The sequence below is a fragment of the Nakaseomyces bracarensis genome (assembly GCF_045282275.1).
Source record: "Nakaseomyces bracarensis strain CBM3 chromosome Unknown Scaff4_0, whole genome shotgun sequence".
NCBI classification, from domain to species: domain Eukaryota; kingdom Fungi; phylum Ascomycota; class Saccharomycetes; order Saccharomycetales; family Saccharomycetaceae; genus Nakaseomyces; species Nakaseomyces bracarensis.
In genome coordinates, this window is record NW_027263963.1 from 5,001 (window position 1) to 33,000 (window position 28,000).

At 36.0% G+C, this 28,000-nt stretch overlaps 11 protein-coding genes across 11 annotated transcripts in view; 5 read left to right on the forward strand and 6 right to left on the reverse strand.

Moving 5' to 3' along the window:
* The window catches only part of RNJ42_00585 (uncharacterized protein), a gene marked incomplete at both ends in the record, with an annotated part of 156 nt that extends 126 nt beyond the window's left edge, over positions 1-30 (reverse strand). The window contains one exon of the mRNA XM_071050755.1: positions 1-30. This exon is cut by the window's left edge and continues 126 nt beyond it. Coding sequence (XP_070908240.1) covers positions 1-30 — 30 coding nt within the window.
* A 2,424-nt stretch (positions 31-2,454) lies between these two features.
* RNJ42_00586 (uncharacterized protein) lies at positions 2,455-3,504 on the reverse strand (the record flags this gene model as incomplete). Its single annotated transcript, XM_071050756.1, has 1 exon — positions 2,455-3,504. One exon carries the CDS (start codon positions 3,502-3,504, stop codon positions 2,455-2,457), a length of 1,050 nt encoding a protein of 349 aa, XP_070908241.1.
* Positions 3,505-4,144: 640 nt separating this feature from the next.
* On the reverse strand, positions 4,145-4,846 carry PRE5 (proteasome core particle subunit alpha 6; the record flags this gene model as incomplete). Its single annotated transcript, XM_071050757.1, has 1 exon — positions 4,145-4,846. One exon carries the CDS (start codon positions 4,844-4,846, stop codon positions 4,145-4,147), a length of 702 nt encoding a protein of 233 aa, XP_070908242.1.
* A 965-nt stretch (positions 4,847-5,811) lies between these two features.
* TGL3 (bifunctional triglyceride lipase/lysophosphatidylethanolamine acyltransferase) lies at positions 5,812-7,593 on the forward strand (the record flags this gene model as incomplete). The annotated part of the gene is made up of 1 exon (XM_071050758.1): positions 5,812-7,593. One exon carries the CDS (start codon positions 5,812-5,814, stop codon positions 7,591-7,593), a length of 1,782 nt encoding a protein of 593 aa, XP_070908243.1.
* Positions 7,594-7,792: 199 nt separating this feature from the next.
* Positions 7,793-8,584, reverse strand: ELP6 (Elongator subunit ELP6; the record flags this gene model as incomplete). Its single annotated transcript, XM_071050759.1, has 1 exon — positions 7,793-8,584. One exon carries the CDS (start codon positions 8,582-8,584, stop codon positions 7,793-7,795), a length of 792 nt encoding a protein of 263 aa, XP_070908244.1.
* A 701-nt stretch (positions 8,585-9,285) lies between these two features.
* GLC8 (PP1-complex regulatory subunit GLC8) lies at positions 9,286-9,972 on the forward strand (the record flags this gene model as incomplete). Its single annotated transcript, XM_071050760.1, has 1 exon — positions 9,286-9,972. The coding sequence occupies one exon, from the start codon at positions 9,286-9,288 to the stop codon at positions 9,970-9,972; it is 687 nt and encodes a 228-aa protein (XP_070908245.1).
* Positions 9,973-10,404: 432 nt separating this feature from the next.
* Positions 10,405-11,478, forward strand: UPA2 (putative methyltransferase; the record flags this gene model as incomplete). The annotated part of the gene is made up of 1 exon (XM_071050761.1): positions 10,405-11,478. The coding sequence occupies one exon, from the start codon at positions 10,405-10,407 to the stop codon at positions 11,476-11,478; it is 1,074 nt and encodes a 357-aa protein (XP_070908246.1).
* A 629-nt stretch (positions 11,479-12,107) lies between these two features.
* NIP1 (translation initiation factor eIF3 core subunit c) lies at positions 12,108-14,546 on the forward strand (the record flags this gene model as incomplete). The annotated part of the gene is made up of 1 exon (XM_071050762.1): positions 12,108-14,546. The coding sequence occupies one exon, from the start codon at positions 12,108-12,110 to the stop codon at positions 14,544-14,546; it is 2,439 nt and encodes an 812-aa protein (XP_070908247.1).
* Positions 14,547-15,608: 1,062 nt separating this feature from the next.
* PSE1 (importin PSE1) lies at positions 15,609-18,884 on the forward strand (the record flags this gene model as incomplete). The annotated part of the gene is made up of 1 exon (XM_071050763.1): positions 15,609-18,884. One exon carries the CDS (start codon positions 15,609-15,611, stop codon positions 18,882-18,884), a length of 3,276 nt encoding a protein of 1,091 aa, XP_070908248.1.
* A 347-nt stretch (positions 18,885-19,231) lies between these two features.
* On the reverse strand, positions 19,232-20,932 carry GAS1 (1,3-beta-glucanosyltransferase GAS1; the record flags this gene model as incomplete). The annotated part of the gene is made up of 1 exon (XM_071050764.1): positions 19,232-20,932. The coding sequence occupies one exon, from the start codon at positions 20,930-20,932 to the stop codon at positions 19,232-19,234; it is 1,701 nt and encodes a 566-aa protein (XP_070908249.1).
* An 852-nt stretch (positions 20,933-21,784) lies between these two features.
* Positions 21,785-27,184, reverse strand: FKS3 (putative 1,3-beta-D-glucan synthase; the record flags this gene model as incomplete). Its single annotated transcript, XM_071050765.1, has 1 exon — positions 21,785-27,184. The coding sequence occupies one exon, from the start codon at positions 27,182-27,184 to the stop codon at positions 21,785-21,787; it is 5,400 nt and encodes a 1,799-aa protein (XP_070908250.1).
* Between the last annotated feature and the right edge of the window lie 816 nt (positions 27,185-28,000).

Here is a 28,000-nt window from a genome sequence, read left to right on the forward strand (position 1 = left end):
CCGTTCTTTAATAATGTCGCCAGTAGCCATCAAATTGGGATTTTGTTTCTCAACTTGAAATGTGTTCAAATTTGCAGCTTACCAATAGAATCAATGCTTCTTTATTTAAACCATTACTTACTCTTCATTTCTCTTGATTTTGTAAACAATTCATGCTATCGTCATACATGTAGTATTCCTTCCAAAATTCCAGCAACAGTAGCATTTCATGTGTGGTGATCAAGATCGGAAAATGAGTTTCTTTACGAGCTTATTATGGTATGCTATTAATTATTTAGATATATAGTGAAATAGACTGCGCTGCATATAAGAATATTTTTATAAGTTACTTTCCATGTATTACAACTATAGTGTATATTTTACCCCATCAGTTCTAAATAGTTTTACACTGTTAATAAATACTCGCCTTTCTTGTATAGTATTGAAATTTATGTGATTCAACATTAAACTTTAGCCCATGACTTTGAAAACTTTTACCACCAATGAAATTATCATCAATTGTTGATGAGTTTGGTGTTGAAGAATCAGTGTCTTCCGTAATTATAAATTCTTCTGCAGTAGAGTTTATTGATTAGTTATGTAAGGTATGAAAGCGCCAAGTATACAATATTTGTAATATAAATTGTATAGCATGAAAATGGCTAATAAAAGGGTCTCCAATACGCCCATTTTTACCTTATTGTTCAACAATAAATTCCATTGTATTTTATATATAAGCGGTTTTCTTGTGCAATATTCTTACCAGTTGAAGCATGTGTACCAGCTATCGATATCATGTTCTTATAAGATACGTTTAAAAAACTTTGACACGTATCTTAGCGTTATCTTTTAGCATTTATTGACTTAATGTAATAGCATGTATCCTAATAATCATTCCACCTGATGTCATGATATCACAATACGCGAATATAAGCATGATATTTATCCATTCTAACGAAACATAGTTTTAGGAAAAGGTCTCGACAGTCCAGAGATTGATCTTTTATCAATATCAGTAGGGACCCGTCTAAGACTCAGGGATCTTTTTTCTAAAACAGACATATGAATATGTATGCCCTGTGTATCATAACTTTAAATATTTTCTTTGTTCCAGCTAATAGTCCAAATTATTTAACTTCAGACTTATACTCCGTTATATTAAATTTTAGGGAGTCTATAACTCAATTTTTTTTAAAGTCAGTCGTGCTTTTGAATTAATTCTGTTTTATTTATTGTATTTACTAATTGTGTCATAGTTCGAAATAATCTTCTACTAAGAACTTAGTCTTCGATACTTTATAGAGTGTTGAGCGGTAATTGAAATATATTCATATATACAGCCATTGATTGTAAAAGTTATTAACAAAAATTTGTATATATTATAGACAGTTCAATTGGTGTTAAATTGATTTTATCTTAGAAACTAGAACCTGGAAGCTTTTCGAATATAAGTAATCTGTTGATTAATATCAGCTATATTTATTTTTTGTCCCAAAACTTATCTAAAAATGATTAAAGTGTTATATATTCTTACGCCTAATATATAGATTATTGGTGTCGATATTTTTAACTATTGGAAATTAATTCTTTTCTAGTAACTATTTTTCTATTAAAAAGAACAAATCTCTGTGTGCTATTTCCACTTGATGATTTTTTTGATATGCAGTTTCTGGGTTTTTAAATTTCTCCATAGAGTTTAACTATTTTGTCAGCAACATTTATGTCAACATGACTTTTATGCTCTATTTCAAATTAAGATGATAAACTATGCACTTTTGTTTTTTTTGTATAGAATCAGTCATCTATTTTTATAAATTGAGATTAAATTAGTTATAATCATAAGCTAAGCCAGGTCCATAACCTGTTGATAATGGAATAGAAATAAACGGAGAGTATTTCCAAAAAACTGTTATTTAATCTTGAGCAAACGTTCTTTTCATTCCTTTTGAAGATTTAGGGGGTATGTTGTAAAAGTAACACATCGTGTATAATTAAAGAATATAATTGTAACGGTATTTAATAACTTCAAGTTATTCGCTTTTTTACATACATAAACAGTAAACCTAATAATCAATATCTGAGGATTTCTAAATTTTTACCGCTAGCTTTATCAAGTTACCGTCAACATTTGATATATAAATATGTAACCATAATCGCTAATGACTATGTTAACACTGGTTTATTTTAATATTGGTCTATTTTAAGAAATGTTCTACCTTACCACTCTTTGCTAACTCTATGAACTTCATTTTTATGTTTTGTAACAGTAACGAGTCTTTCATAAAATTAACAAGAAAAGACGAATCACTGAAACTGTTCTTTTATTCAAAGGGGCTTTTGTAGTGATATGTATAATAGTAAAGTTTTATCACAGATTGTCATATTATTTTCAATTTATATAGTATATATTAATTTATCGTAAGTATTTTCTTTTAATTCATAACTTTAAATCGTATCTACAGTTAATAACAAAGATCAGATGGTTTCAACCTTAACGTGGTCACCATTCTTTTCCGAAGATTCCAAAAATGCGGCAACACAAGCCAAATGATGGAAAGCTACTCTAGGTGTTGACTTGAAGATCTTCTTATCCTTCTTTGCGACAGCTTGGTGAAAGTTCATAAATTCGGCGTTAACACCAAATGTGTCATCGAGTGGGACGTCATGAACTTCCTCCTTGGAACATTCTTCAGCGGACGAACCAAATCTTACTTTAACGACAGGCTTCTTTTTGTCAGAAAGTTCAATAACAATTGTACCATTCTTACCGTAAATCTTTAAGAAAACTGATTTATCAGTGGCACCGAAAGCAGAACCATAGGTAAAAGTACCAATGACATCAGAGTTCTTCATCTGGACGGTACTGAAGACAATGTCAACATTACCAGATTCCTGACGAACCTGTCTAGTCAAAGCAGAAACAGAGGCAATCTCACCAACCAGTTCTGTTACCAAGGCCAATTGATGAACACCACCATCAGACAAGAAACCACCGATGTGTTCTGGATTTTGTCTCCAAGAAGTGTTCAAGTACTTGTTTTCAGTCACGAAAGGACCAGTGGAGTTGTGGGTAAATGCGACAATTGGACCAATCTTATCCAAGAACTGACGGGCGACGTCAATGCATGGCAAGTATAACCAGTTCTCAGCAATACCAATTGGGATATCAACTGAATCGGCCAACTTGACAATTTCCCTAGCCTGAGCCATGGTTGCAGCAATTGGTTTTTCCAGCAATGCAGGCTTACCAGCTTCAATGGCTTTCTTAACAGTGTCTAGATTGAATTGGGCAGGTAACATAATATCCAACATTTGCACCTCTGGGTCATTGATGATCCCTTCTAGGTCATCATAAACCTTCTCTTCCGGTAAACCAGCCAATTCACCGAACTTGACAGCCTTACTCTTAGTTCTGTTGAAAGCAGCAACAACCTTGAAGTCACCAGACATTTCCTGATAGGAAGGCAAATGTCTATCAGTAGCAAAAATACCAGTACCAATTACACCAACATTCAAAGGAGACATTTTTCTTTCTTTCTTTCTTTCTTGATTATATAAAGTATTGTTTTTATATTACTCTTATCAAGTATATTAATTAATAGTAAAACACAGTAAATAAAGTAAATGGATAGAAATATCTAAATAATCTGGGGCCCCACTACTCTCCTAGTTTATATATGTTTAATAAATAGCAAATTGACACCAAATTCATGGTGGGGCAGCTTCCTCGAGGAAAATTGAATGGCTCAATGGATTTCCCCCCCTTTCTTACTTAGAAATCTACGTACAACATTTTACAGGACCCTGAAAAAAAAAAGAAAGAAATTTAATTCTATTATCTCCGTTTGAATGCGTACGGATTTAAGGTTTTTATGATAAGTTTAATAGACTAGACGCAGGACGTCATACGCAGGACGTCATAGCCAGCCAAGTCTGTTCTGGCAAGTTAAAAATAGAACTGGGTTCATGCTTTTAGATAATACAAACGACCCAAGAGTAGCTTAATTAGCATTGCTATTCAGAAAGAAAAAAAAAATTAAGGGAAATATATAGTCGTACATATTATTTAGATAGTGTGGTGGCCTTTTTTTCTTACCTCCAAACCATTTGAGTTAGGATTGTATTTGTATTTGTATTGTATTGAATTGTGATTTATAGTATTTATTCATAGGTACTTGGATACAGAGTCACCGTCGTAGATTGTGAAAGGAATATCTTTCCCTACCACTGCGATGGACAAGTTGTCTGTGTTGAGGGTTTCATCCTTTAGCGATTGTCTAAGAGCTTCGACACCGGATTTTATCAGATCGTCTGCCTCTTCGATTTCCAGGAACTCTTCCATGGTTCTCTCTAAGTAAGTCTTGGCACCTTGGGAACGAGCACCGATAGAGGAACCGTACAGTTCCAAAGTGTTACCGGAAGGCTGGAACTCCAGAAGATGTGGACCACTGTTGTCATATCCTATAATCAGAAGACCTACACCGTATGGTCTACCACCGTATGATTGAGTGTTCTTCTGGGCCTTGTCACATAGAAGCTGGCCAGCTTTTTCAACGCTCAATTTACGGTTGTAGACCAATTGGGAGTAGTTACATTGCTGCCTCAAGTAATTACTCAGCACTCTAGCATCTGGGGCCAGACCGGCTAACGATAGACCAAGGTGCTCGTCACATTTGATGATCTTCTTCTGATACGACGACAACTCGTCAGCATTACGCTTCAATGCAACTAACACAGCATAGTTCTTAGAACGGAGCCCTACTGTAACACTACCTTGCTTAATAGCCTCTAACGCATACTCAACTTGGAATAGTCTCCCTGTAGGAGAGAATGTAACTGTATCACCATCATAATTATTTCTGAACATCCTTGTTTATAGTATTCCTTAGCTTCTTGTTTTTACCTTTCTTCAATTAATAAATACTACTTGTATAAAACAAATGAGATAAAAAAAGTGACTATAACTGTAATAAATTATCAATCGGCAAGGATACGAACCCCATATGTGAAAGCACTAGTTGCTGGACTTCAATTATAACTATTAATTTGGAATTCATAGCAGACAAAAAAAGGGTGGCGAAATTTTCGAGAGCTGGAAAGTTTGTTACCCTGACCAGGAGTTTGTTACCCGGATGTTAATAAAAATCATGCAACCTACCTACTCCCGACTACAATAATTAGCTGCTACATAATGATCTGCTCATAACTACATAAACATATTACTGTATACCATACAACTAACAGGTATGGTTCTTACGTCTTGTTGATGTCGCTCCGAGAATTGAGTCGATTGTTTCAATAGCTCTTATATAATAATAATAGTATGAGCACTTACCTGGTACTACAAACATTATAACACACTACTATCCAATGATACTGAGAGAGTATTTTTTTTATATATATCTATTCATATGCTGCACTAAGCAATGTTAACTGCACATAACAAATTGCTTTAGAAATGTTGTAATGAATTGGTACCAAAATCATTCTTGATAAGCAACTAAAATAAATGGTACATTCGGCAACCTCTGGCGACAAAGATAGACCCAGTGTCGTCGAGTACAGTCTGGACATGTCAGTATTATAATATTAAATAAATATGGCTTGACGGAATAGCACTCATATAGTAATAAGTTACCCTGATATAATTTTAAGGGAAATTCCAATTACTCAACTTTGACATATAAGCACAAAAGAGGCCATTTGGACTTCAATGCTGTCATGTCAGCGGTATTTCTCGAGGCAGTAATTCACCAAGTCTATAGTTTATTTACTTTTTTTATGTCAGTTATCAACATAACAAAACCAGAGAATAAAAAGAATATAATAATTATGGATGACAAGAAGAGGAAGAAGAGGGGTATGATGCTAGTGCTGCGGATGTGGCTGCTGAAGGTTGTATACTCGGTACTGGATCATATACCGCCTATGGTATGGGATGTGTTGCATGTTATAGCAGATATATACTTGTTTTGGGTGTACAAGTTTATGAATTACGTAAGGCCGCGTTCAAGGATGTTGTATTATGAGGCTATTAAAGAGTTGGATGCGAGTGAGAATTATGAGGTGTGGTGTGATAAAGCCGCAGTGGTAGATGAAATTACTGGTGCTAACCTATGGAGACGTAATTTCTTCTCAAGGAGGTACGATTTTAGAGCAGTACTAGAACAATATGCTTCACTGACCAAGAACGTGCACGAGCAAGATATTGAGCGTATAAAGGAGAAATTCTCAACTACTGGCCCTTGTATGTTAAGGAATTTTGCCGGTATAGTTGATAAGAAGCTATTCACAAAATCCCTAATGGGTACAAAACTATTAATTGAGCACCATCTGGATAGAACCGTAGAGGGCCTGGAACTCCTTGAAAGAAATGGAGCCCCTACATCTTTTTTTCAGAGATGTAAACTCTCTCTAGGGACAACTGCTCTTATTCTACAAGGTGGGTCCTTCTTTGGGTTATTCCATCTTGGTGTTATAAAGGCTTTACTCTCTCAGGATTTAATGCCAAATATTATTAGTGGAAGCTCGATGGGGGCTTGTATAGCCAGTATCTTTGGATGCTTAACAAATGAAGAACTAGACCATTTATTAGAAGGAGATACCATTTTGGATTTGATAAAAAATGACTTAGAACTAGTAAAGAGCTGTGGCTATGGTAATATCGAACAGCATGTTAACCTCGGGAAGCTTATTCAGAATCTAGTACATCATGGTTATTCTCAAGATGTTTACCTTTTTATTCAATTTGTTTTGAAATATATTGTTAAGGACTTGACTTTTGAAGAAGCCTATCAAAATACAGGTAAAGCTTTTAATGTTGTTATACATCCGATAGACAAATCGTGTCCTAATCTTCTCAATTACGTTACAACTCCCAATGTACTGATTCGCTCAGCTATTGATTGTAGTCTAGGAACCGGTGTAATATCCACCGACACAAACTTACTGTGTAAGAACCTGGAGAATGAGGTTGTGTCATTTTTGGAATTTGGTAACCTTGAGACGAATCAATTTGTACCTCCAGAACAAGCAACCAATTTGGACGAAGTGGAAAGCCCATACACAAGATTAACTGAGTTATTCAATGTGAATAATTTTATTGTTTCTCTGGCAAAACCTTATTTGGCTCCACTAGTTAGCAATGACCTAAAACATGAGATTAAAACTTCGAAATATTACTATTACAAACACTATCCTCAAACAGGAGACGAAATTGATATCCCAGAATTAAATATTCCTCAACTAAACTTTACCGAAATGGAGCCACTCGCTTTCAAGTTCAAGTACCACTTAGAAAGGAAACTCAAAAATATTGCCGCAATGGAATTCCGTCATAGAATGGAAGTACTTGATAATTTAGGTCTGTTATTTCCATTGATAAAAAGACTAATTATCGATGAGCCTACCCCTAGATCAGCTACTGAAATTGCTATTGTACCTAAAATAAAAAATCTTTCTATAACTAGAATTATCGAAGGGCAGATAGATAATATACCGTATTGGATTAAATGCGGGGAACAAAGCACTTGGCCTGTTCTTTCTTTACTGAAGACTAGATGTAAGGTTGAACTAAAATTAAACGAAATTATCAAACAAAGACGTAACCCTTGATAGAATATAATCTCTTTTTATCCTAGCTAATGTGACCATGACCTAATAGATTTATATAATATATAATATCAACCATGAACTAATAGTATCCTCTATGAACATATATTAGAAAATATAAAGTTCTCTATTTATGTATTATAGAAAATTTAATGCAAGAAATTTAATGACGTCAAAGTATATTATTAAAGACATTTAGCGGTCAGCTATAAAACAGTTTAGTTGCCTCCTTTTCGGTGAGATATAGGTATTCATTTTCGACGACATGAATGTCTGGAACGAAACCTTCAAAGCTCTTCGGACCCCTTGTGATCTTAAGCGTGCCAGTAACGTCTTTAGCCCTACCAGTAGGCAGTGGACTCAGTGATATCACAACATTAGATTTATATATATTTGTTTGTAAGAATCTCCTATACTCAACGGCTGGTGCTGATTCATTTTCTTCTTGAACCGAATCAATTACCGTGTTTACCACTAACAACGCACATTTCTTCCTTAATTCGTTTATGAATTTGGTATTTAGCATATCAGATGTGAGATTAGGTACCAGGGACAACAGAAGTTCAGGTTGCTCTAACACGATAAAAGAGTCTCTATTGTCTGGGAACATGTCAACCAGCATCTTCAGTATCTTATCGGCTGACTTGCCATTTATCAAACCTACGAAATCGGAAAAAATATCCACTATCTTGTACTGGGAAGAGTTAACCTGTAATTTGTTTAGAGTGGCTTGGAAATAAGCCGTGTTATGTGTTAAAGATGCCAGAGTGACAAATGCCTTTTTGTCAGCTGATAATGTGCCTGCTCTCTGTTCACTGTTCAAGGAGATCGGATAACCAAAAAGATACGACTCTACGAGCACATTGAGGGCCCAAGACGCTTGAGTAGCCTGCATAGAGGTAAGAGTTATCATCGTATTGTTACCTTCTCCAAATAACTTCTTAGAGATCACGCTGTGATCACTGAAAATGACTAAATCCTGTCTTTGTCCCATGTTTTTTTTGTCCACACCCAAAATATACTCTTCGGTTATATGTATATATACCAGTTCCACCAAGGTATAGCCAAGTAAAAACCACTATTACTAATACTAAATAGCTTGTCATACATAGCTCATCGCATAATATAGAGAAAAATATATATATATACAAATCACCCACACATTTTACACGTATAAAGAGCTATACCACATGGATTACGTACACAATTATAATCAGAATATCATAGATAACGTACTAGCAGGTGATAAATACGTATATAAGTATCTTTTATGATATGGTCCGGGTAAGGGGTTTTGTGTGCGGAGGAGGGTGGGAGAAGTTAGGAAAACTCAGCATCCTATGTACCTATAATTTTCTGTTTTAAGGGGCGTTTTAAGAGGGTTCTGGTTCTGGTTAGTTTGAGTTCAATATTGAGTATACCATGGTAGTGAAGGAAACAGACATATTTGATCTGATAGCTATAACGACAGAAAGAGACTTACGATTAATTTGTCTGAGATATATTATTGTTACAAAGACTATAATTTATTGTTACTGAGACTACAATTTATTGTCACTGAGACTACAATTTATTGTTACTGAGACTACAACTGGTTTTGAAAAGATATTCCAATTGTGAATTTAAGAAGACTTTTGTATTTGTACATCCCAATATAATTCAGAAGATATAAGAGAATTAAAAGAAAAAAAAAACATGGGAGGAATATTAAAGAACGCACTTCCTAAGGAAGAGACACATAGTAATCATGACGGTGAGCAGCAATCGATCAGTGAGTTTAGAAAGCAAGTCTATGAGAATACACAGCTGAATGCGCAACTGACGTCTCGTCACCGAAATACCCCCTTTGAACAGCTACATCTAAATGTTGAAGGAGAAAATGGGGATTCTGTAGAGGTTCCGTTATCGCCAGGGCGGAGGAAAGGCCCACCTAAGGACACTTTACTAATGAAGCGAGAACACGATGCTCGTGAGAAGGCGAAGAAAGAAGGCGATACCAGTGCCATGACAGAGGAGGAAAGGCTGCAATGGAACCAGAAGAACCTTGACGAGAACGAAATAACAAAACAGCAGTTCCAGGACATCCATGTGGATGAACCGAAGACACCTTACCAAGGCGCAGTCGACCCAGAAGGAGAATATTACCGTGTGGACGATGAGGATGATGATGATACCAAGAAAGATGATATAGATGATTTCTCCCTCGGTGAACCTGAGTATAAAGTCGATGAAACATCCAACCAGGATGATGACGTCGAAGTAGAGGACGTGGAGGCAAAGCACAAGAAATTTGAAGAGATGAGAAAGAAACACTACAATGTCAAAGAAATATTCCAAAACAAGAAGAAATTCGATGACGAAGATGAAGACGATGAGGAATAAGTATATAAAGTAAAAATCACATAAAACCTTTTGCAAAAACATTATATGCCTCTAATTTTAGCATCCTAGTTCTTAGATTTATCTTCACAAGTTATATCGTAGTAAAAAGGCTACGAATCACATCTAATACATATATACCAAACACACTAACTCAACCACAAGTAAGTCCACTACCAATACAATATCTTTATATGATTACACGTGGTGAAAACTCATATGTCACGATATTTCAGATATTCAAACCATTCCGGGTAATCTTTGATAATTTTTCAATTTTTTTTTTTTTGCGATGAGCATCGAGAGATTTTAATGATTATAGTGGTTATATTATCAGATTATATGAATGCCAGGTATAGTAAAACGGCCTGATACCTTAACCGACAGTTATTGAAACGAGATATACAAAGTTTTTAGATAAGATTAGAAAAAAAGATGGTTGAGAAGAGGCAGAAGAAGCCATTGGATCATGGTAATAAGAAGGTTAAGAAGGCTGCTGTTGTTGAACCTGTTAGAAGGAAGCCGGTCAAGAAGGTGTTAAAAGTCAGTAACAAGTCTCTGAATCATGCGGTTTGCGTTCCTACCAGCATTCTTGATGGGTGCTCGAATTTGAGTCAGATTACGTATGTTGTATACCAATTGGCCAGGACTCTAACACTGTTTAATGTAACGGAAGTTGTGGTGCTAGACTTGCAGAAGAAGAAGCCAAGCGAGAAGAAGAAACTAACGGATGCTATGTTGCTGGCTTCGTTATTACAGTATTTCGTAACTCCTCCATACTTGATTAAATCTGTCTTCAAGAAGGAATATCTAACCTACTTCAAGGAGGCTGCTAAGCTGCCAAGACTAAGTGCTCTGCCATTTATGAGATACCCTGAGGAACACAGATACAGAGAAGGTCTAGCCATTAGAATGTCGAAGCCCGACCCCAACAGTAAGAAAGAATTCAAGCAGACAAAATATGTCAATGTCGGTAACAAGGAACCCTTGGAGCTAAAGGCACAGTTAGTTCCTATCAATGTCCGTGTAACAGTTGATACTGTTGAGAAGAAAGTTGTATCCCCCGAAGAAGCATATGGCGACTATGTGGGAGCCAAGGCATCCTATGGTTATCACGTCCGCATAGCAAAGAGTTTTGCTGAACTTTTCACAGCGTCGCCTTTCCCACAGGGATACTCTCAGACCGTGTGGTGCAACAGCGGGGACTTTTACTACGACGAGAACACTAAGAAGCAACTCAAGGTGGAGACACGGGTACCACGTTTAGAGAAGATAATACGATCCACCGTCACCGAGGGCGACGACAGCACCCCCACGCTACTGTTGGTGCTGGGAAAATGGGACCACATCTCCAAGAGCTTCCAGCAATCCCGTGATCTTTTCGAAGGCTGCGAGGGTGCATACCAGTTCTTTGACGGCCAGCTAGAACTCCCAGGAGCCGTTCCACAAGGAAATATCACAATCCCAGACAGCTGCACCATCGCCATGACGATGCTGTCCACCATATAGTTACAACATCATAACAGTATAATAAAAATCAAGAGTAGATAGTAATAACAAGCATTTTTTTATCATTGATCAGAAAATCAAAAGTAATATATAATTAAAATATCTCACGTGACATATAATAGATAACGGTATATCACTATTCACGTACGCATTTACCTACAAGTAATAATATTATAGGCAAAACCGTCCCTTTCTGCGGCAGATTCTGTGGAAGCTCATCGAAAAAAAATTTTTTTTTCAGTGCAAAAAAATTTTTCAGCACCAAAAAAAAGCATTTTGCGGTTTGTGGGCGATGGTGAAATAAAAAAAAAATTTATTGTGAGAGCACAAGGTTTGAAGAAAGTTTTGTTCAATTGGGTATATTGTAAAGTATTAGAGAAGAAGGGCAGACGTCAGTTGAGTTCTATATTACGTTAATAATTCATTCCCTAACCTGGAACTAAATCATTTGAACACGAACAATACTATTTGAACGAATAAAGAACCAAACTTTAGACGGATCACGTAAAACAACAGGGAAAACCAGGAAATTACTGAAACAAAAGAAAGAAGAACGCAAGTTTATTTGATTTTGGAATATAAAAATAATAGTATTACAGAAGTTAAAGAAATAAAAAAGAATACACATCATGTCTCGTTTCTTTGCTAATTCATATGAATACGAGGATACAAGTTCATCTTCTGAGGAGGATCTGTTGTCTTCATCTGAGGAAGAGTTGGTTTCCTCTTCTGATGAGATGTCTGACGACTCTTTGTTCAACGAGGAGGAGTCTGAGGGAGACTCTGACTTCGACTCTGACGACTCTGATGCCAAACCATACGGCCCAGACTGGTTTAAGAAGCCTGAGTTCAGAAAGGGCACTAACAAGTTCTTGAAGGGTTCTCACTTTTCTGATTCTGATGAGTCAGATTCAGAGGATGAAGGTAAGAAGGTTGTCAAGTCCGCCAGAGAGAAGTTGTTGGACGAGATGCAAGCGGTATATGACAAGGTCGAGACAGCTCAAATGTCTGAGGACTGGGTTACTATCTTGAACGAATTTGACAATGTTACTAGACTACTTGTCAGAGCTCAGCAACAAAACTTCGGTACTCCTAAGATTTTCATCAAGGTTGTTGCTCAAGTCGAAGATTTGGTTTCTAACCCAGAACAAGCTGAGATTAAGAACAAGGCCCTATCCAAGGCCTTCAACACTACTAAGCAGAGAGTTAAGAAGGTTGCTAGAGAGAACGAAGACCTTTTGTCTAAATTCAGAGAAGACCCAGAATCCTTCGACAAGGAAGACACTGTCGAACCTGTACTACCTCCTCTACAAGAGGAGAACAAGGTTTTCACCGGTAAGGGTGTCAACCTGTCTTCCCTAGCTAGTGCCTCTTCTGAATTCAGTTTCATGGCTAGTTTACAAATTGTTAATGATTCCAGAGGTAAGAAGAATTCCGACCAAGCTGAACTAGTAAAGACATTGGAAGAACTATTGAACATTGCTAAGTCTCCTTATGAAAGAATTTTGGCCTACTTGACTCTAGTGCCAACTAGAATGGAAGCCTCTACAAACCTATCATACCAACCAATTGACCAATGGAAAGCTTCCTTCGATGATATCAACAAGCTATTGGATATCTTAGATGAGAATATTTCTACATATCAAGTCACAGAATTGGCTGCTAGAAACGATGACCCAGAAGTTGAACCAGAGGCTAATGCCAACGGTGTAAAGGAGATCATGGGTTCTCTGCTATCATATGCTGAAAGATTGGACGATGAATTCAAGAAGTCTTTGCTAAACATCGACCCACACTCTAGTGATTATCTAGAACGTTTGAGAGATGAACAAAAGGCCTACAATTTACTGCTAAGAATTCAATTATACACCGAAGCTACTGTACCTGAAGATAGACAAAAGGAGCTTTTGGCCCGTGCATTTATCAGAAGATTGGACCACATTTACTACAAATCAGATAAATTAATCAGTATAATGGAAAACAACGCTTGGAAGTACGCTCCATCTACCTACAAGTCTAAATTCACTCCATTCAACGGCCAAACCGATTCTGAATATTGTGCCAAGTTAATTGAAAATCTAGCTGAAGCTCTAAAGGACCAAAGCAACACCTCCCTACAAAAGCGTGCTATTCTAAGTCATATCTATTATGTCTCCTTAAATGGTGATTTTAATGTCGCTAAGGAGATGCTTCTGAATACCAAGGTCCAAAGCAACATTAACAAGTCTGATCCTTCTCTTCAAATCTTGTTTAACAGAGTTGTTGTTCAAATGGGTCTTTCTGCATTCAAACTATGTAAGATCGAAGAATGTCATCAAGTTCTGAATGAATTATTGGCAAGTTCTCACTTGAGAGAAATCCTTGGTCAACAAAGCTTGCAGAGAATCTCTTCTAGTGCCGCTGCCAACGCCACATCTGAAGAAAAGGAAAAGCAATGTCTACCTTACCACCAACATATCAATCTAGATCTAGTTGACCTAGTATTCATGACATCTTCTCTATTGATAGAAATTCCTCAAATGACCGCTTACCTAACTGGTATTAAAACAAAGAAGGTTCCAATCTACCAAAAATCTGTTCGTCGTTTAGTAGAAAGTTTTGACAAATCCTTTTTCCGTGGTCCACCAGAATCTATTAAGGAACACGTCTTATACGCTGCTAAATCTATGCAAAAGGGTGACTGGAAGGGTTGCTTAGACTATTTGAAGGCCGTCAAGACCTGGAATTTGCTTCCAAACTCTACTCAAGTTCTAGATGATTTGACCGAAAGAATTCAAGTCGAGACTCTAAAGACTTATTTCTTCACATACAGAAAGTTTTATGAAAAGATATCGGTCAAGAAGTTCTCTGAACTTTTCGGTTTGTCCGAAGAGAAGATCGTTGAAGCTATGGAGAAGATTATCACCGATTTGGAATTAGCTGTCAAGATTGATGACGAGAAGGCCTTTATCGTTATCGAGAAGGGTGATGAGATCAGCAAGTTGGAGGAAGTTGCTGTTAAATTGAACAAAGAAATTAGAGCCACAAAGGAACGTTTAAACCCATCATATCATAACAACCATCGTTAAGCGATATTAGGAATTAAAGAAAAAAAATAAAGCCAATTCCAACCCTGAAAAAAAAAAAACAACAAAAAAAAGCATATATTTGAACAACAAATTCAGAGACAAACCCTTAAGTAAACAACAAATTAGCAACATCATATAAAGTGAGAAATAATGAAGTTTTCAACTTACGATAGAGCATATACATCATATTTCAAATTTCTGACGTTTGTTTCTCTCCCGTCTCAGTTAGAGGACTGAAAGAAAAAAAAAGCATACTAATTTAAAAGGTTTCATTACTGCACTACCTTACAAGTCTTAAGGTTCCTTTTATTTTTTTTTTGGTATTTTTATTTTATTTCTAGCTTTCCTCTTGTTTCTTTTTTATATCATTATATTTTTTTTTCATTCTACCTTATTTACAATATGTGTACATATAGTCTTAATTATTATTAACATCAAAACATACTAATCTAACAGATTGGCTTCATTATTTGATGGCTAGGCTTAATATTTGATTATTTAACATGAATCACGTGGTACAGTTCATTAGCTATTAAAACAATTTAAATAATTACCCGCATTGAAAATTTTTTAGTTTCGGCAAAGAACTCGAACTCTCCATCGGCGATGAGGAAACCTGCGACGAGACCTTACCGTGATACGTAAAACTTGAATATTCGATACCTTTAATGTTGCTGGTCCATTGGATGTTTCTTTTCAGCATTGACATTAAAATTATAATTCGATAGATTCAATAAAAGAATTTCGTTAGTATTTCTTTTTTCTGTAAAGAGAGAGAACCACATTTAGAAGGCCTTCCTAACTCCTCCATTAAAAATAGACGATCTTTTATAGATACAGATAAGATTCGTCAAATCGTTGACAACAACAACAGAACCCGGAAATATAACGGCAGATAAACTCATTACCGTCACTAGGTTTTTAATACTTTTGTATTCCATCCATTTCAATTTCTGTTCGTACATTAAATTCGAAGAATTTTAATTCGAGTAAAAGGGGAAGTTTACCTTGTAATAAAGAACCAAACTATCTACAATATAGGGCGAACAATAATCTCTGATCATGTCTGCTTTATCTCCTGAAATTAATACCACGTTATCCAACCTAATCCTAGGTTTTGCATCAGCAGACAATACTGTAAGATCTGAAGCTGAAAGAACTTTGAATCAAGAATGGATCACGCCTGAAAATGTCGAGGTTTTATTGATATTTTTATCTGAACAAGCATCCTTTTCTCAAGATCTAACTGCATCTGCATTGTCTGCTGTGTTGTTTAGAAAATTAGCCTTGAGAGCACCACCATCTTCTAAAACCGTAATCATTGCTAAGAATATTACACACATTAGTAGTACTGCATTAAATCAAATTAGAGCAACATTGGTCAAGGGTTTCATGTCAGAAAGGCCTGCTTCTATTAGACATAAATTATCTGATGCAATTGCTGAGTGTGCACAGGAAGACTTGCCAGAATGGCCTGATTTACTACAAACTTTAATTGAGTGCTTAAAGAGTACTGATGAAAATTTCAGGGAATCCAGTTTCAGAATTCTAACTTCCGTTCCCCATATGATCAACAATGTTGATGTCGTACATGTGTTGCAAGTCTTTGAATCTGGTTTTACTGATGCTTCCGATCAAGTTAAAATTGCAGCTGTCACTGCCTTCGTAGGATACTTCAAACAACTACCTAAATCAACATGGTCAAAATTGGGTGTATTACTACCAAGTTTATTAAACAGTTTACCAAAGTTTCTTGATGATGGAAAAGATGATGCTCTTGCTTCTGTGTTTGAATCTCTCATTGAATTAGTGGAACTTGCACCAAAGTTATTCAAAGATATGTTTGACCAGATAATACAATTTTGTGATATTGTCATTAAGAATAAGGATTTAGAAACTGCCGCTAGGACTACTGCTCTAGAACTTCTAACTGCATTTAGTGAGAATGCCCCACACATGTGTAAAAATAATCAAAGCTATGCACAATCCATAATTACCGACAGTTTAATAATGATGACAGAAGTTTCCATTGATGATGACGAGGCTACCGAATGGCAGTCATCTGATGACACCGATGATGACGAGGAGGTCACCTATGATCATGCACGTCAAGCATTAGACCGTGTATCCTTAAAACTGGGCGGTAAATATCTTGCACCAACCCTATTCCAGTACTTACAACAAATGGTATCTTCCTCCGAATGGAGAGAACGTTTTGCAGCCTTAATGGCTTTATCTTCAGCTGCAGAAGGTTGTCAAGATGTTCTAATTGGTGAAATTCCTAAAATCTTAGACATGGTATTACCTTTAATTGCAGACCAACACCCACGTGTGCAGTACAGTTGTTGTAACATTCTTGGTCAAATTTCCACCGATTTTGCTCCATTAATTCAGAAAACTTCTCATGAAAGAATACTTCCAGCACTGATTTCTAAACTGACTGGCGATTCTGTCGACAGGGTCCAAACTCATGCAGCCGCAGCATTGGTTAACTTTTCTGAACATGCTACACAGGACATCATGGAACCTTACCTTGATGGTTTATTGACGAATCTTTTGAATTTGCTTCAAAGTAGTAAATTGTATGTTCAGGAGCAAGCTCTCACAACTATTGCATTTATTGCTGAGGCTGCAGAAAAAAAGTTTATCAAATATTATGACACTTTAATGCCTTTATTGCTAAATGTTTTAAAAGTCGAATCCACTGATAGTAACAGTGTCTTAAAAGGAAAGTGTATTGAGTGTGCTACACTTATTGCATTAGCTGTTGGTAAACAGAAATTCTCCGAACACTCGGTAGAATTAATCACTTTACTCGCTGGATTGCAAAATTCAACTATTCAAGATGACGATCCTCTGAAGTCATATTTGGAGCATGGTTGGAGCAGAGTTTGTAGAATAATGAAAGAAGAATTTGTACCTTTGTTACCATTGGTTATCCCACCACTACTAGAATCAGCTAAAGCAACGCAGGATGTCAGCTTAATAGAAGAGGAAGAAGCTGCAAACTTTCAACAGTATTCCGAATGGGATATTGTTCAAATTCAAGGTAAACATATTGCCATTCATACCTCTGTTCTCGATGATAAGGTCACTGCGATGGAATTGTTACAAGTATATTGTACTGTGCTAAGAAATAATTTTGCTTCTTATGTTAAAGATATCCTTACAGAAATAGCTATTCCGTCATTGGATTTCTATCTTCATGATGGTGTGCGTGCTACAGGTGCTGGATTGATTCCAAACTTGTTAACTTCTATCGTCTCTGCTGTTGGATTACAGAATGAAGAAGTTCTACAATTATGGCATATGGCCTCCGCAAAGCTAATTTTCGGTATTAACTCTGAACCAATGCCTGAGATCACCCAAATATACCATTCAGCATTAGTGGATGGTATTTCCATAATGGGAATGAACTGTCTTCCTGAAGACTCTTTAGCTCAATATACTAAAGGTGTCAGCTCTAACCTCTCTGAAGTATTTGAGCGCGTAAAATCTCGTCATAATGAAGGTGATGAGTACAATGAGGAATTTGAGGATGAATACGATGGTTTTACTGACGAAGACTTACTAGATGAGATGAATAAATCTTTATCTTCAATTCTGAAGTGTACTCAGGGTGCATACCTGCAACATATAGATTCAATCTGGTCTCTGATAACTACTTTCCTAAATGATTCTGAGCCTATGAATGTTATATTTGCTTTGGTAGCTATTGGTGACATGGTGCAGTATGGGGGTGAAAGAACCGTAACATTCAAAGATGTCATTGTTTCTAAAGTTACTGAATATCTGGTATCTCCTGATGTTAGTATACGTCAAGCGGCATCTTTTGTTATTGGAACATGTGCTGAGTTCGCACCAAATACTTATCACGATTTGTGTATACCATCACTAGATATATTATCACAAGTTGTTAGCATACCTGGGGCCATGTCAGATGAAAATAGAACTGCTACAGAAAACGGTAGTTCGGCTATTGCTAAAATTTTGTTCGCTTATAACTCTAACATCACCAATATGGATACACACATTGCTGGTTGGCTGAAAACCTTACCAACTCTTGAGGATGATGAAGCTGCTAGTTTCAACTACAAGTTTTTGAGCCACTTGATTGATGCCAACTACCCAGGCGTTTGTAGTGCAACTGCAATTCCTACCGTTGTAGACTACGTCATTCAAGCCCTATACAACAACTCCTTGAAAGGAAAATCTGCTACCGACGTTGTTAACTCTGTACGAAAACTATTGGGTACTATGAATCAAGCAGAGGCAATGTCGATTTTACAAGGTTATCCTGAACCATACATGGAAACTATCAAAACATGGTTTTCTTAGTTTAGTAATTGGAGGTTAAAATATATTTATATGTAATATATAAATCTGTCAATGATGTGCATAACTTAATAAGAATTCTGAAACATTTCTCCCGAAGGCCTAGAAATATAACTAAGGTTTTTCTATTTAGAATATAATACTCTGTTACATATTACCTTGCTACGAGACACTATTATTAACAAACAGAACATAGCAATTAGACATCTTTCATCATAATTAATAGATAATATTAATATTTAAACATATAAAAAGAACTCACAATCACATTATGTTTGTTTTCTTTTTTTGACAAACATAGAATTAAAAAAAAAATTACTGAATAAGTTAATGACACCCAATAGTTAATTTTAAACAAGGGCAAAACCAACACCTGCAATAACAGAGATAGTAGTGATTGCAGTCAAGACAACTTGGAACAAGTTGGTGCTGACATTGGAAGCACTGTTCTTCTTGCTGCTGCTAGTAGAGGAAGCAGAGGAAGAAGCAGAGGAAGAGGAGGAACCTGACTTAGCACTAGAGGTGACCTTAGCAGAACCAGAACTGGAACCAGAACGAGAAGCAGAGGCAGTTGAAGAACCAGATACAGCAGAACCGGTGTATGTAGCGGAATCGGTTGCAGAGTTGGTACCAATACTACCAATTTCTTTCAAAGCAGAAGCACAACCAGCACGAGTAGTACCACTTCTCAAAGAGGCAGAACCGCTGAAATCACAGTTGGACTTAGTACCACCCTTAGATTGGTAGTACAGATTCAAGACAAAGTTCAACTTCTCCTTTGGAGAACAGAAAGAATATGAACCATACTTACCAGTAGTACCGTTACCGGTGATACCACTACAATCAATTTCACCGCAAACATATCCGTAAAGATCTTGGTAATCGTCTTCTTCGACATCATCAGAAACAATACAACTGTTAGCATCATCCATACATAAACACAAATCCTTATTAGGAGTAGGTGGTAAATCTTCGGAGGCCATCCAGTACTTGTTAGATGTTGGGCAGGACAAAGAGGTTGAGGATGGAGAGTAAGAGGCAGTGTTTGCAATAGAAGGTGAAATGCTGTGAATTTGCTTAGAGTAATTGTTGAAGTCATCTAGAGTCTTAACATCATCGCCGTCAATGCTGACTAGACCGTAGTGGTTCTCTTCTTCGAAGTATAAGTAGACAATACCACCAGACCAGACGTCGGTCATTTGGTCACCGAACAGAGCTTGAACTTCTGTGAATGGTCTTGGACTAACTTCATTACAACCGTATTCAGAGAAGAATAATGGGATGGATAGGTTAGCGAATTCCTTAGTTCTGTCAGCATAACCAGACTTTTGAAGGTTGGAGTTACCACACCACTCGTACATGTTAATACCATAAAAGTCAGCCTTTTGGTCGTCATCACCACAAGCAAAGTAATCAGCAATGGCAACTCTAGTATCAGCATCGTCATTAGAAGAGTAACCGACAGGAATTTCTCTATAGTTCTTATTCTTGATATATTGCTTAGTGTCTCTGACGGCTGCCTTGACAAATGCAGATGCATCAGTGTTTGTAAAGTTGTTAGTGACTTCATTACCAGCGAAGAAACCTAGGACATTAGTGTAGTTAGCAAACATATCAACAACAGAGGTGTAACGCTCATACAGTTCCAAATCCCAAGATGGACTGTCTCTGTTAATAGAGGTTTTAGGAGCTGAAAGATCAGCAATAACGTAAATACCAGCATCATTTAGTGCTTGCATACATTGACTATGGTCAAGAGAGGTGTTAACAGCATAGACACGAATAACGTTGGTGTCTAATTGCTGCAGATATGGAATATCTCTAGAACAAGCAGAAAAGTCAGCTAATGGATCGTTGATAGTTTCACCAGCAGTTGCATTGGCAGTGTCAGCTTGGTAAGCAATACCTCTCATGTAAAATTGGGAACCATTGTTGGAGAAGAAAAATTTGTTACCAACAATTTCGATAGCCGGTAGATCATCAGCAAAGGCACTAGAAGCTAATAAAGCAGCACTTGCTGCAAGTGAGCCGATAGTCTTCTTCAAAAACATATTGACGCTTATCTTCTTTTATTTAGCAAGCTTAAAAATTCCAAAAGAAAACTTAAGAAAACACGTTATAACTAGAAAAAATTAAAATCGTAAATTTTATTTTATTTTTACAACCCTGGAAAAGTTTGTTAGACGTTTATATAATATGGGAACAATATTTGGTGAACGAATTTTTTGTTGTTTTCAAATGTAAACAAACCATCCAGAGGAGAAAATTAAATTAAACTAAAAAAAAAAATTTTTTTTCTTGTTTACTGAGCTTTTTGATAATCGCTCCTAACAATTCGCGTGTAAAAGAAAAAAAAAATAGGATCACTGAAAACAAAAAAAGAAATGATCACTTAAGAAAACGAAGAGAGGATGTGATAATCAAATCAAAGTTGTACGGGCCCCTCTTTCTAGATTAGGGATAATAATAAAAATAACGAGTTTTTACTTTTCATTCCTAATTGTCCCTTTATTACGCAAGTCCTATTATGTCGAAAAATCTCATATTTACCGCAATTTCCCGTATGTGTGTGTAGAAAACGGAAAACAAAACACAAAAAAATAAAGAAACTGACAAACAATTAATTATGGACTCATCAAGAAAAATAAAAAATAGGAAGACAAATAGGGTGACTGTATCCATTGGTATCAATCGGTAAAGGTTACTTGTATGTTAAAAGCAATTAAATAATAATTGTTTTTAGGTAACTTTTTTTTTTGCATTATCAGTTAATGATATAAAAAAATTTAAACAAATTATTTGTCTTGACTTTACAATATTTCTCCCACTCCCCTATGTTATTTTTTATTTTTTATTTTTTCTTCTGTTATCACCAATAGATGAAATTTAAAGGGTGTATGACTTTATTGATCATTAAAGGTTTTATAGTGTACCATTATTGGCTTTGTCCTTAGAACCGTAGCAGGTGCTCGAGTTCCAGTGTCATTATTATACTGATTTCTAGGCTGTACTATACCATCTAGAAAAGTACCCTTTAGTATAAGGTCTGTTCTTAATTCAATCTGATTGGCAAAATAAGGCGTTAGGAATGCGATGACTACCACAATCAAAATCAGTAAGAATATAAAGAAGTATAAAATGGTAATTTTTCGTCTTTTATTTAATGCCTTCCTTGAATATGGTCTTTTATAAATAATTGTATGAGTTGGTCTTAACCAGAATAAAAGCATCGAATGCCAATAATCAATGAACGGAAATAATGTTATTGGGCTTTGTATAGATAATAAAAAATGCCCTAAGAAAAAGTCGGCTGAGAAATAAGTCATCTCCATCGTCTTGACGATAAACTCTCTAAACGGTTGCAAGACAATCCTCCATCCAATTCCAGTGTTATGCCACCTTCCCGTCCACCAAGCCAAGTTTGTCTTATTATTTCTAAGCTCCTTAGTCAGCAATAAAATTGTTACCAATCTGAAGCTAACCAATTGTAAGTTAATACTTGTAATCAATAGCATCAATGTTCTAGTAAAACTCCACCCTTCTAAGAAGCACATTAGTTCAAAATCTAGCAGATAGATGATGACTGATAATATATGGGTAAATGATGCTATTATGTTTCCAGAAGATTTAAATAATAACAGGGATGTCACAGGATATATAAAAATGCTCATTAAAAACTGTAAAACAAGAATTAACATATTAATCACAACCGGTAGGTAAGCCACAACTATAAGCCTCAGAATAGAGTTGGATTTTCTGGGCTTCCTGACTCCAGTTTGAGCGTTGATAAATATATATGCTGAAAAATCGAAAAATAGGACAATAAAACTCAAAAGAATTTCAGAGAAGAAGATGTTCCACATTCTGGTTTTTGTTCCGAACACTGAATCTTTTTCTGAAATATCATCGATAACCCTATTTTTATACCCTGTTATTCTTGCACGATTATGTTTTGTATAGGCCACCCACGAATCCTTTTTAAATCTACTATTACCAGTGAACAACCATTTTAGATAATTCCTGTAGTCTAAGAAGAAATCAATGAAGGAAAACTGATGTGGATTAAATAGAAATGGAGCGAAACACAGGGATATTACTGTTATCCAAAACCATAATAATGACGATAGCCACATCGACGTTGTTGCGAACAATAACATCAAGAATATCTGTATTCCGGTATAAATGGATATGACTGAAAAACGTGAATATAATAGTGCAAATTTAACTCTGTTGATAGCGAAGCCTCTTCCAGTAGGGATATACTTTGCATCACCAAATGTCATGTTATTTAATAGGGAACTAGAATAAACTTGACAAACAAATACTTCAAACAAAGGTGCCATAGATAATAAATGCAGAATAATTCTTGATGTGGATCTTAAGATACCCTTCTCTAATAGCTCCTGTACAAGTAATGGTGCAAAGGCAATGAAAAACACTATAAAAATTGAAAATACAAAAATAGCAATCCAATGTAGTGCGGGCATTAAATTGTAGCAGCCTAAAGGTAATTGTAGGCTAGTTATTGATTTATTCTTATCGTAATGACATTTAATTGTTTCATGGTTTATGGCGCCCAGATTTAGCAGTAACAAGAAAAAGAGCTGTAGAGAGATAGAAATAAACATGTTATTCAAATGGAAACCAGGATGAGCATAAAAGAAAGAGAGGAACCTATCTATTGGTAACTGTGTACCTAAATAATAGTATTCCCGCGATAACAACTGCTCTCCCATTCCGGCACCAATTTTAGTTGTAAAGTTTAATATTGAATTAAATCCTAGATCTCTGCCTTTCCCACATTGATAGTAGTCACTGTGTTTGATTTTACCACCTCTACAAATTGCATTCATACCTCCATATATATCTTCATTTAAATGCAGGCCCTTTTGTGCCTTGGACAAGCCCCCCCTTGTTGTCATGAAGATACCATTGATAAAATCTGGGTGTCCATAATGCAACTTAGCTCCTATTTCCGCTAATGTTCTAGCAAAAAGAGTACCAAATGTCTGCTCTTTGCCTGCTGCAATATCTCCGAGAACACCCACATTTTCTGAGAATATATACTCTCTTGCTCCTACAATAGCAACTGGTGGAGGCTCTTCTTCGTACTCGATTCCTGGAATATAAGGTATTATGGTGTTGATTGAAAACTCCTCAAATTCTCTCAGAATTGATCGTATTTTCAAGCATTCTTCCAAATAATTATCCTGGTTTGCGTCAACTACTTGAATGTATTCACCACGGTAAAATATTATTGAGTGATTTTGATTATCTGATTTACCGTCGCCCAATATTGGGTTTCCTGATAGCTTTACTTTATATATCGGCTCTCTTAGTCCTGTCTTTTTATTAGCTTGAGCATAACCATTGGTTAAACAAGAATAATATACTTCGTCCGTTCCTAGTCGATTTTCTACTAAGAGGTAGGAGATACAGATATTTGGATAAGCCTTTAATAACAATTCTGTTCCTTCAAGCTCCTCCTTGTTAAACTCTGCATATCTTTGCATGGCTACTACCATTTTGAATTTCCTGTTAGACATGATTTCTAGTGCTTTGTCATATGAATTGGAACCGATATAAAAAGAGGACACTGGGGAATTTTCGACATTATAAAGTAGTTTTATTGCCTTTGCATAATTCATAAACCCAGAAACTGTGCGGTATAGGGTTTGTGACCTTAGTGATGCCCATATTCTGGTTCTCAGTGTATATATACTCTCGGATGAACAGAATCCGAATACTCTAAAAGGCATGTCTTGTATTTTTTCTCTGATCATATCGGCTTCCTTGATATTATCGGACTTATTCGTTGTGTCCACATTCTCTAATATATCCTCTACTGGTAAACAATACTGAGAATCGTTTATCTTTTCATTAGCTGCTTTTCGTTCTACACTTAATATCTTGGTGTCCTTAACATAGCAATCCCACTCGTGTGGATGTAAGTATTTCAAGTATTCCAAGACTGTAATTTTACTATGGTCGGTTTCCTCTTTAATAATTTCCCTTAAGTTGAATAAGATCTTTTCAGAATAATGTGGAATCAGAACAGTAAAGCTTGGTATACAATCCACTGGTACTGGCTCTAGTATCGGCGTCGATAATGATTGTGCAAAGAATGAAATTCTTCTTTTAGCATCTGAATCTTTTGGGAAAAAAGATAGTGATTTGAATGTGGAATCATCCTGTGCTATGAAGAACGTTGGAGATCTTAGTGTCGTGGTATCTGCAGTCATCGAGTTCACTTTTTGGAATAGTAATTTTTGAAGATGTTCAATTGATATCAAATGTTCGCGATACATGGAAACTACTATTGCATTCCAAACTTGAGAAATTACAACTTTTGGTTTATATTTCATATCTATCTCGGGGTTGGCCAATAATTTTGAGTATAGCCGCTTTGGCAGCCTGGAATAAACGTTCTTCCAAGGCATTAGGCTTGAAAGACCTAATGAAAAGGATAATACAATTGAAAATATACAATTGCAGATAATATACCATAGATAGGTATCCAAAAAAAACAAGCATAAATCAGAAAGCAAGATTAAAATTAAAGTTAATGTGGCTTGCATTCTACAGAGACCCGTACCTAATATTACGTCACTTCTGCATCTGCTCATATCCAACACAGAAAGTACTCTAATTGGATCCCTTATTGATAATGTAAGGAAAAAATAAGATTCTATGTATTTTGCAAGGAATACAAACAGCCATAGTCCTATTGAAAATAATCTGCTTCTTCCTGATAACTTAGGGAAGGAAGCCGTAAATGTTTGCGAAGAAACGTAACGTCGCTTATTGTTGCATTTATTCAGATAGCTTCCAAATAAACCTCCTAGCGGCTGGATAGCAAAAAAAAGAGTAGTGATAATAGCAGTAATAAACTGACAAATTGACAATATATAAGCCGATTGTGACTGAACATCGAGATCAAAGAATCCAAATATGTAAATTGACGGTCCGAAGTTAATTAATAGGCAAAATATCAATCCTAATATTCGCTTAGTTAAACGCTGTGCACCCGGCCAAGCTCGAGGAACAAATTGCCATTCAAATATAGTGGCGAATATCTGAATGAGGCAAGTGATTGTCCCACCAAATGCCATTACCGATAATCTTGCTTGTTTTGTTGGTTGATTGTTGACCAATTGAACGTAGTTTTTTGTATATAATGTAGGAGAATTGAAAGATGTGAAAAACCAGAACGGTGCCAAATGAATAATCCAGAATCTATTAAAATTTGTGATGCAATGCATCCAACTTCTTGTTTCTCTATATGTTTTGTAAAAGACCTTTTCCCACATAACATTCTTCAAGTATATATATCTTTTCTCCTTTGGGATATCTACTAGACGCTTACCATCTATAAATCTAATTCTTTCAATGCCTTCTGGGTACCAGAATAATTGATTGATATCGTCGTATCCAATGGTATTTCTATGGTCTTTTGGCCTTTTTTTCCATTTTTGTTCGTGGTTTTTTCTTTCATACAACTGTTCTCTAAGGAAGTTGTATATGGGGGTCACGGTATCATTTAGGTAATTGAGTTCTATTTCTTCTTCTTTGGATTGGTTATACAATGTATATTCATCATAATCCCAGGCGCATTTGAATATGTAACATAAGCATTCCGGTGTAAATCGCAGTTGGTTTGCCTCTCCCCAGCATAGCAAATATAAGGCAATCTGCCTAGCCATCTGATATGGGGTCAGTTGGTTCATCTTTAATTTCCATTTATAATCAGCGACTTTTATATTTGTCTTATCATCTTTTAATTGTTCTTGGCTGAAGATTACTTTTGGATGAGTGTTTGCAAATTCTTGCTCCCTTTTCTTCCACTGAGCTATCTGTTCAGCAATGCATACCCCTCTTTCTTTTGCAAGTTTCTCATTTCTTCTCTTTGATTTACCGTGTAGTTTCATATTTTGATAACCTAACTCCTCGTCTAGATCTAATTGAGCGGCAAAATACCATTTTCTAAAATTTGCATGTTCTCCGCCAATATAAGAGACATGTAAGGACACAAGAGCACTATGAGGGGTGGTTCTACTAGCACGGGAATCTAGTTGTGACAAGAATAAATGATACATATTAATCTTAGAGCTTTCTTGGAACCCAAATTTCCGTGACAAATCATCGAATAAATTCAGTAGATCGCTTCTTGTAATGGGAACTTCATCATCATTTGACCATGTCGGATACTCTAAACCTAGAAGTTCTTCAACAGTCTCAAGATTAAAGGGAGAATCACCCTCATCCTTGTCACTACTATAAATAGAGCAATCTGAAATATCCATTTACCTCAGATAATTTTCTTTATATTATTTTTCTGCTAAATTAATATTAATTATTTTTTTTTTTTTGGAAAGAGCTAAAAACAGATCTCAACTTGGTGATTTTATAAGCTGTTTATATACTTTTGTTCCTCGAGGAAAAAAGGGGGTGAGAGAGAGAAAAAAAAATAATTAGCCGCCGTTGCAACGTTTAGCCGCCGTTACAAAAATTAGCCGCCGAAAACTTGTCTACCCCACTTCCGAAAAATATATATATTTTCTTCTTAAAGTCCACGTTCCACGACCAAAACATAAAAAACAAAAATTACACGCTTCCAATTCTATAGATCACTATATACGCTAAAACATGACTGTTCCGTGAAGGAGTATTTAAAAGGTTTTTAAGAACAAACAAAAACTTACAAAATTCCGATCCGTTCCGAAAACAAAGTTTCTTTTTTTTTTTTTTTTTATTGCTTCGACTATTCTTAGCGGATGGGTTGAAGAGGCTAGAGCAAGCTGGAGGGGGGTGGGGGGGGGCTACAAGGTGTATACTAAAAGAATGTGGAAGGGTAAAGAATCGCGAAAAAATAAAATTCAACACTCACGAATTTCTTTCTTTTTTTTTTCTTATTACCACGTAGGTTTTAAGGGACGGGGTGTTGGAAAAGAAATCCAGTGACATAGTCGTAGCAAATATCTTAAAGAGAAGAAACGAAAAAATATTTTCGTAGAGGACAAGTTCAAGCAAGACAACAGATCAACACCAAAAAAAAAAATATAAATTCGTATTTTTCATAAAATTAAAACAGGAAAAAAGCGGTGACGTTTATATCCCGA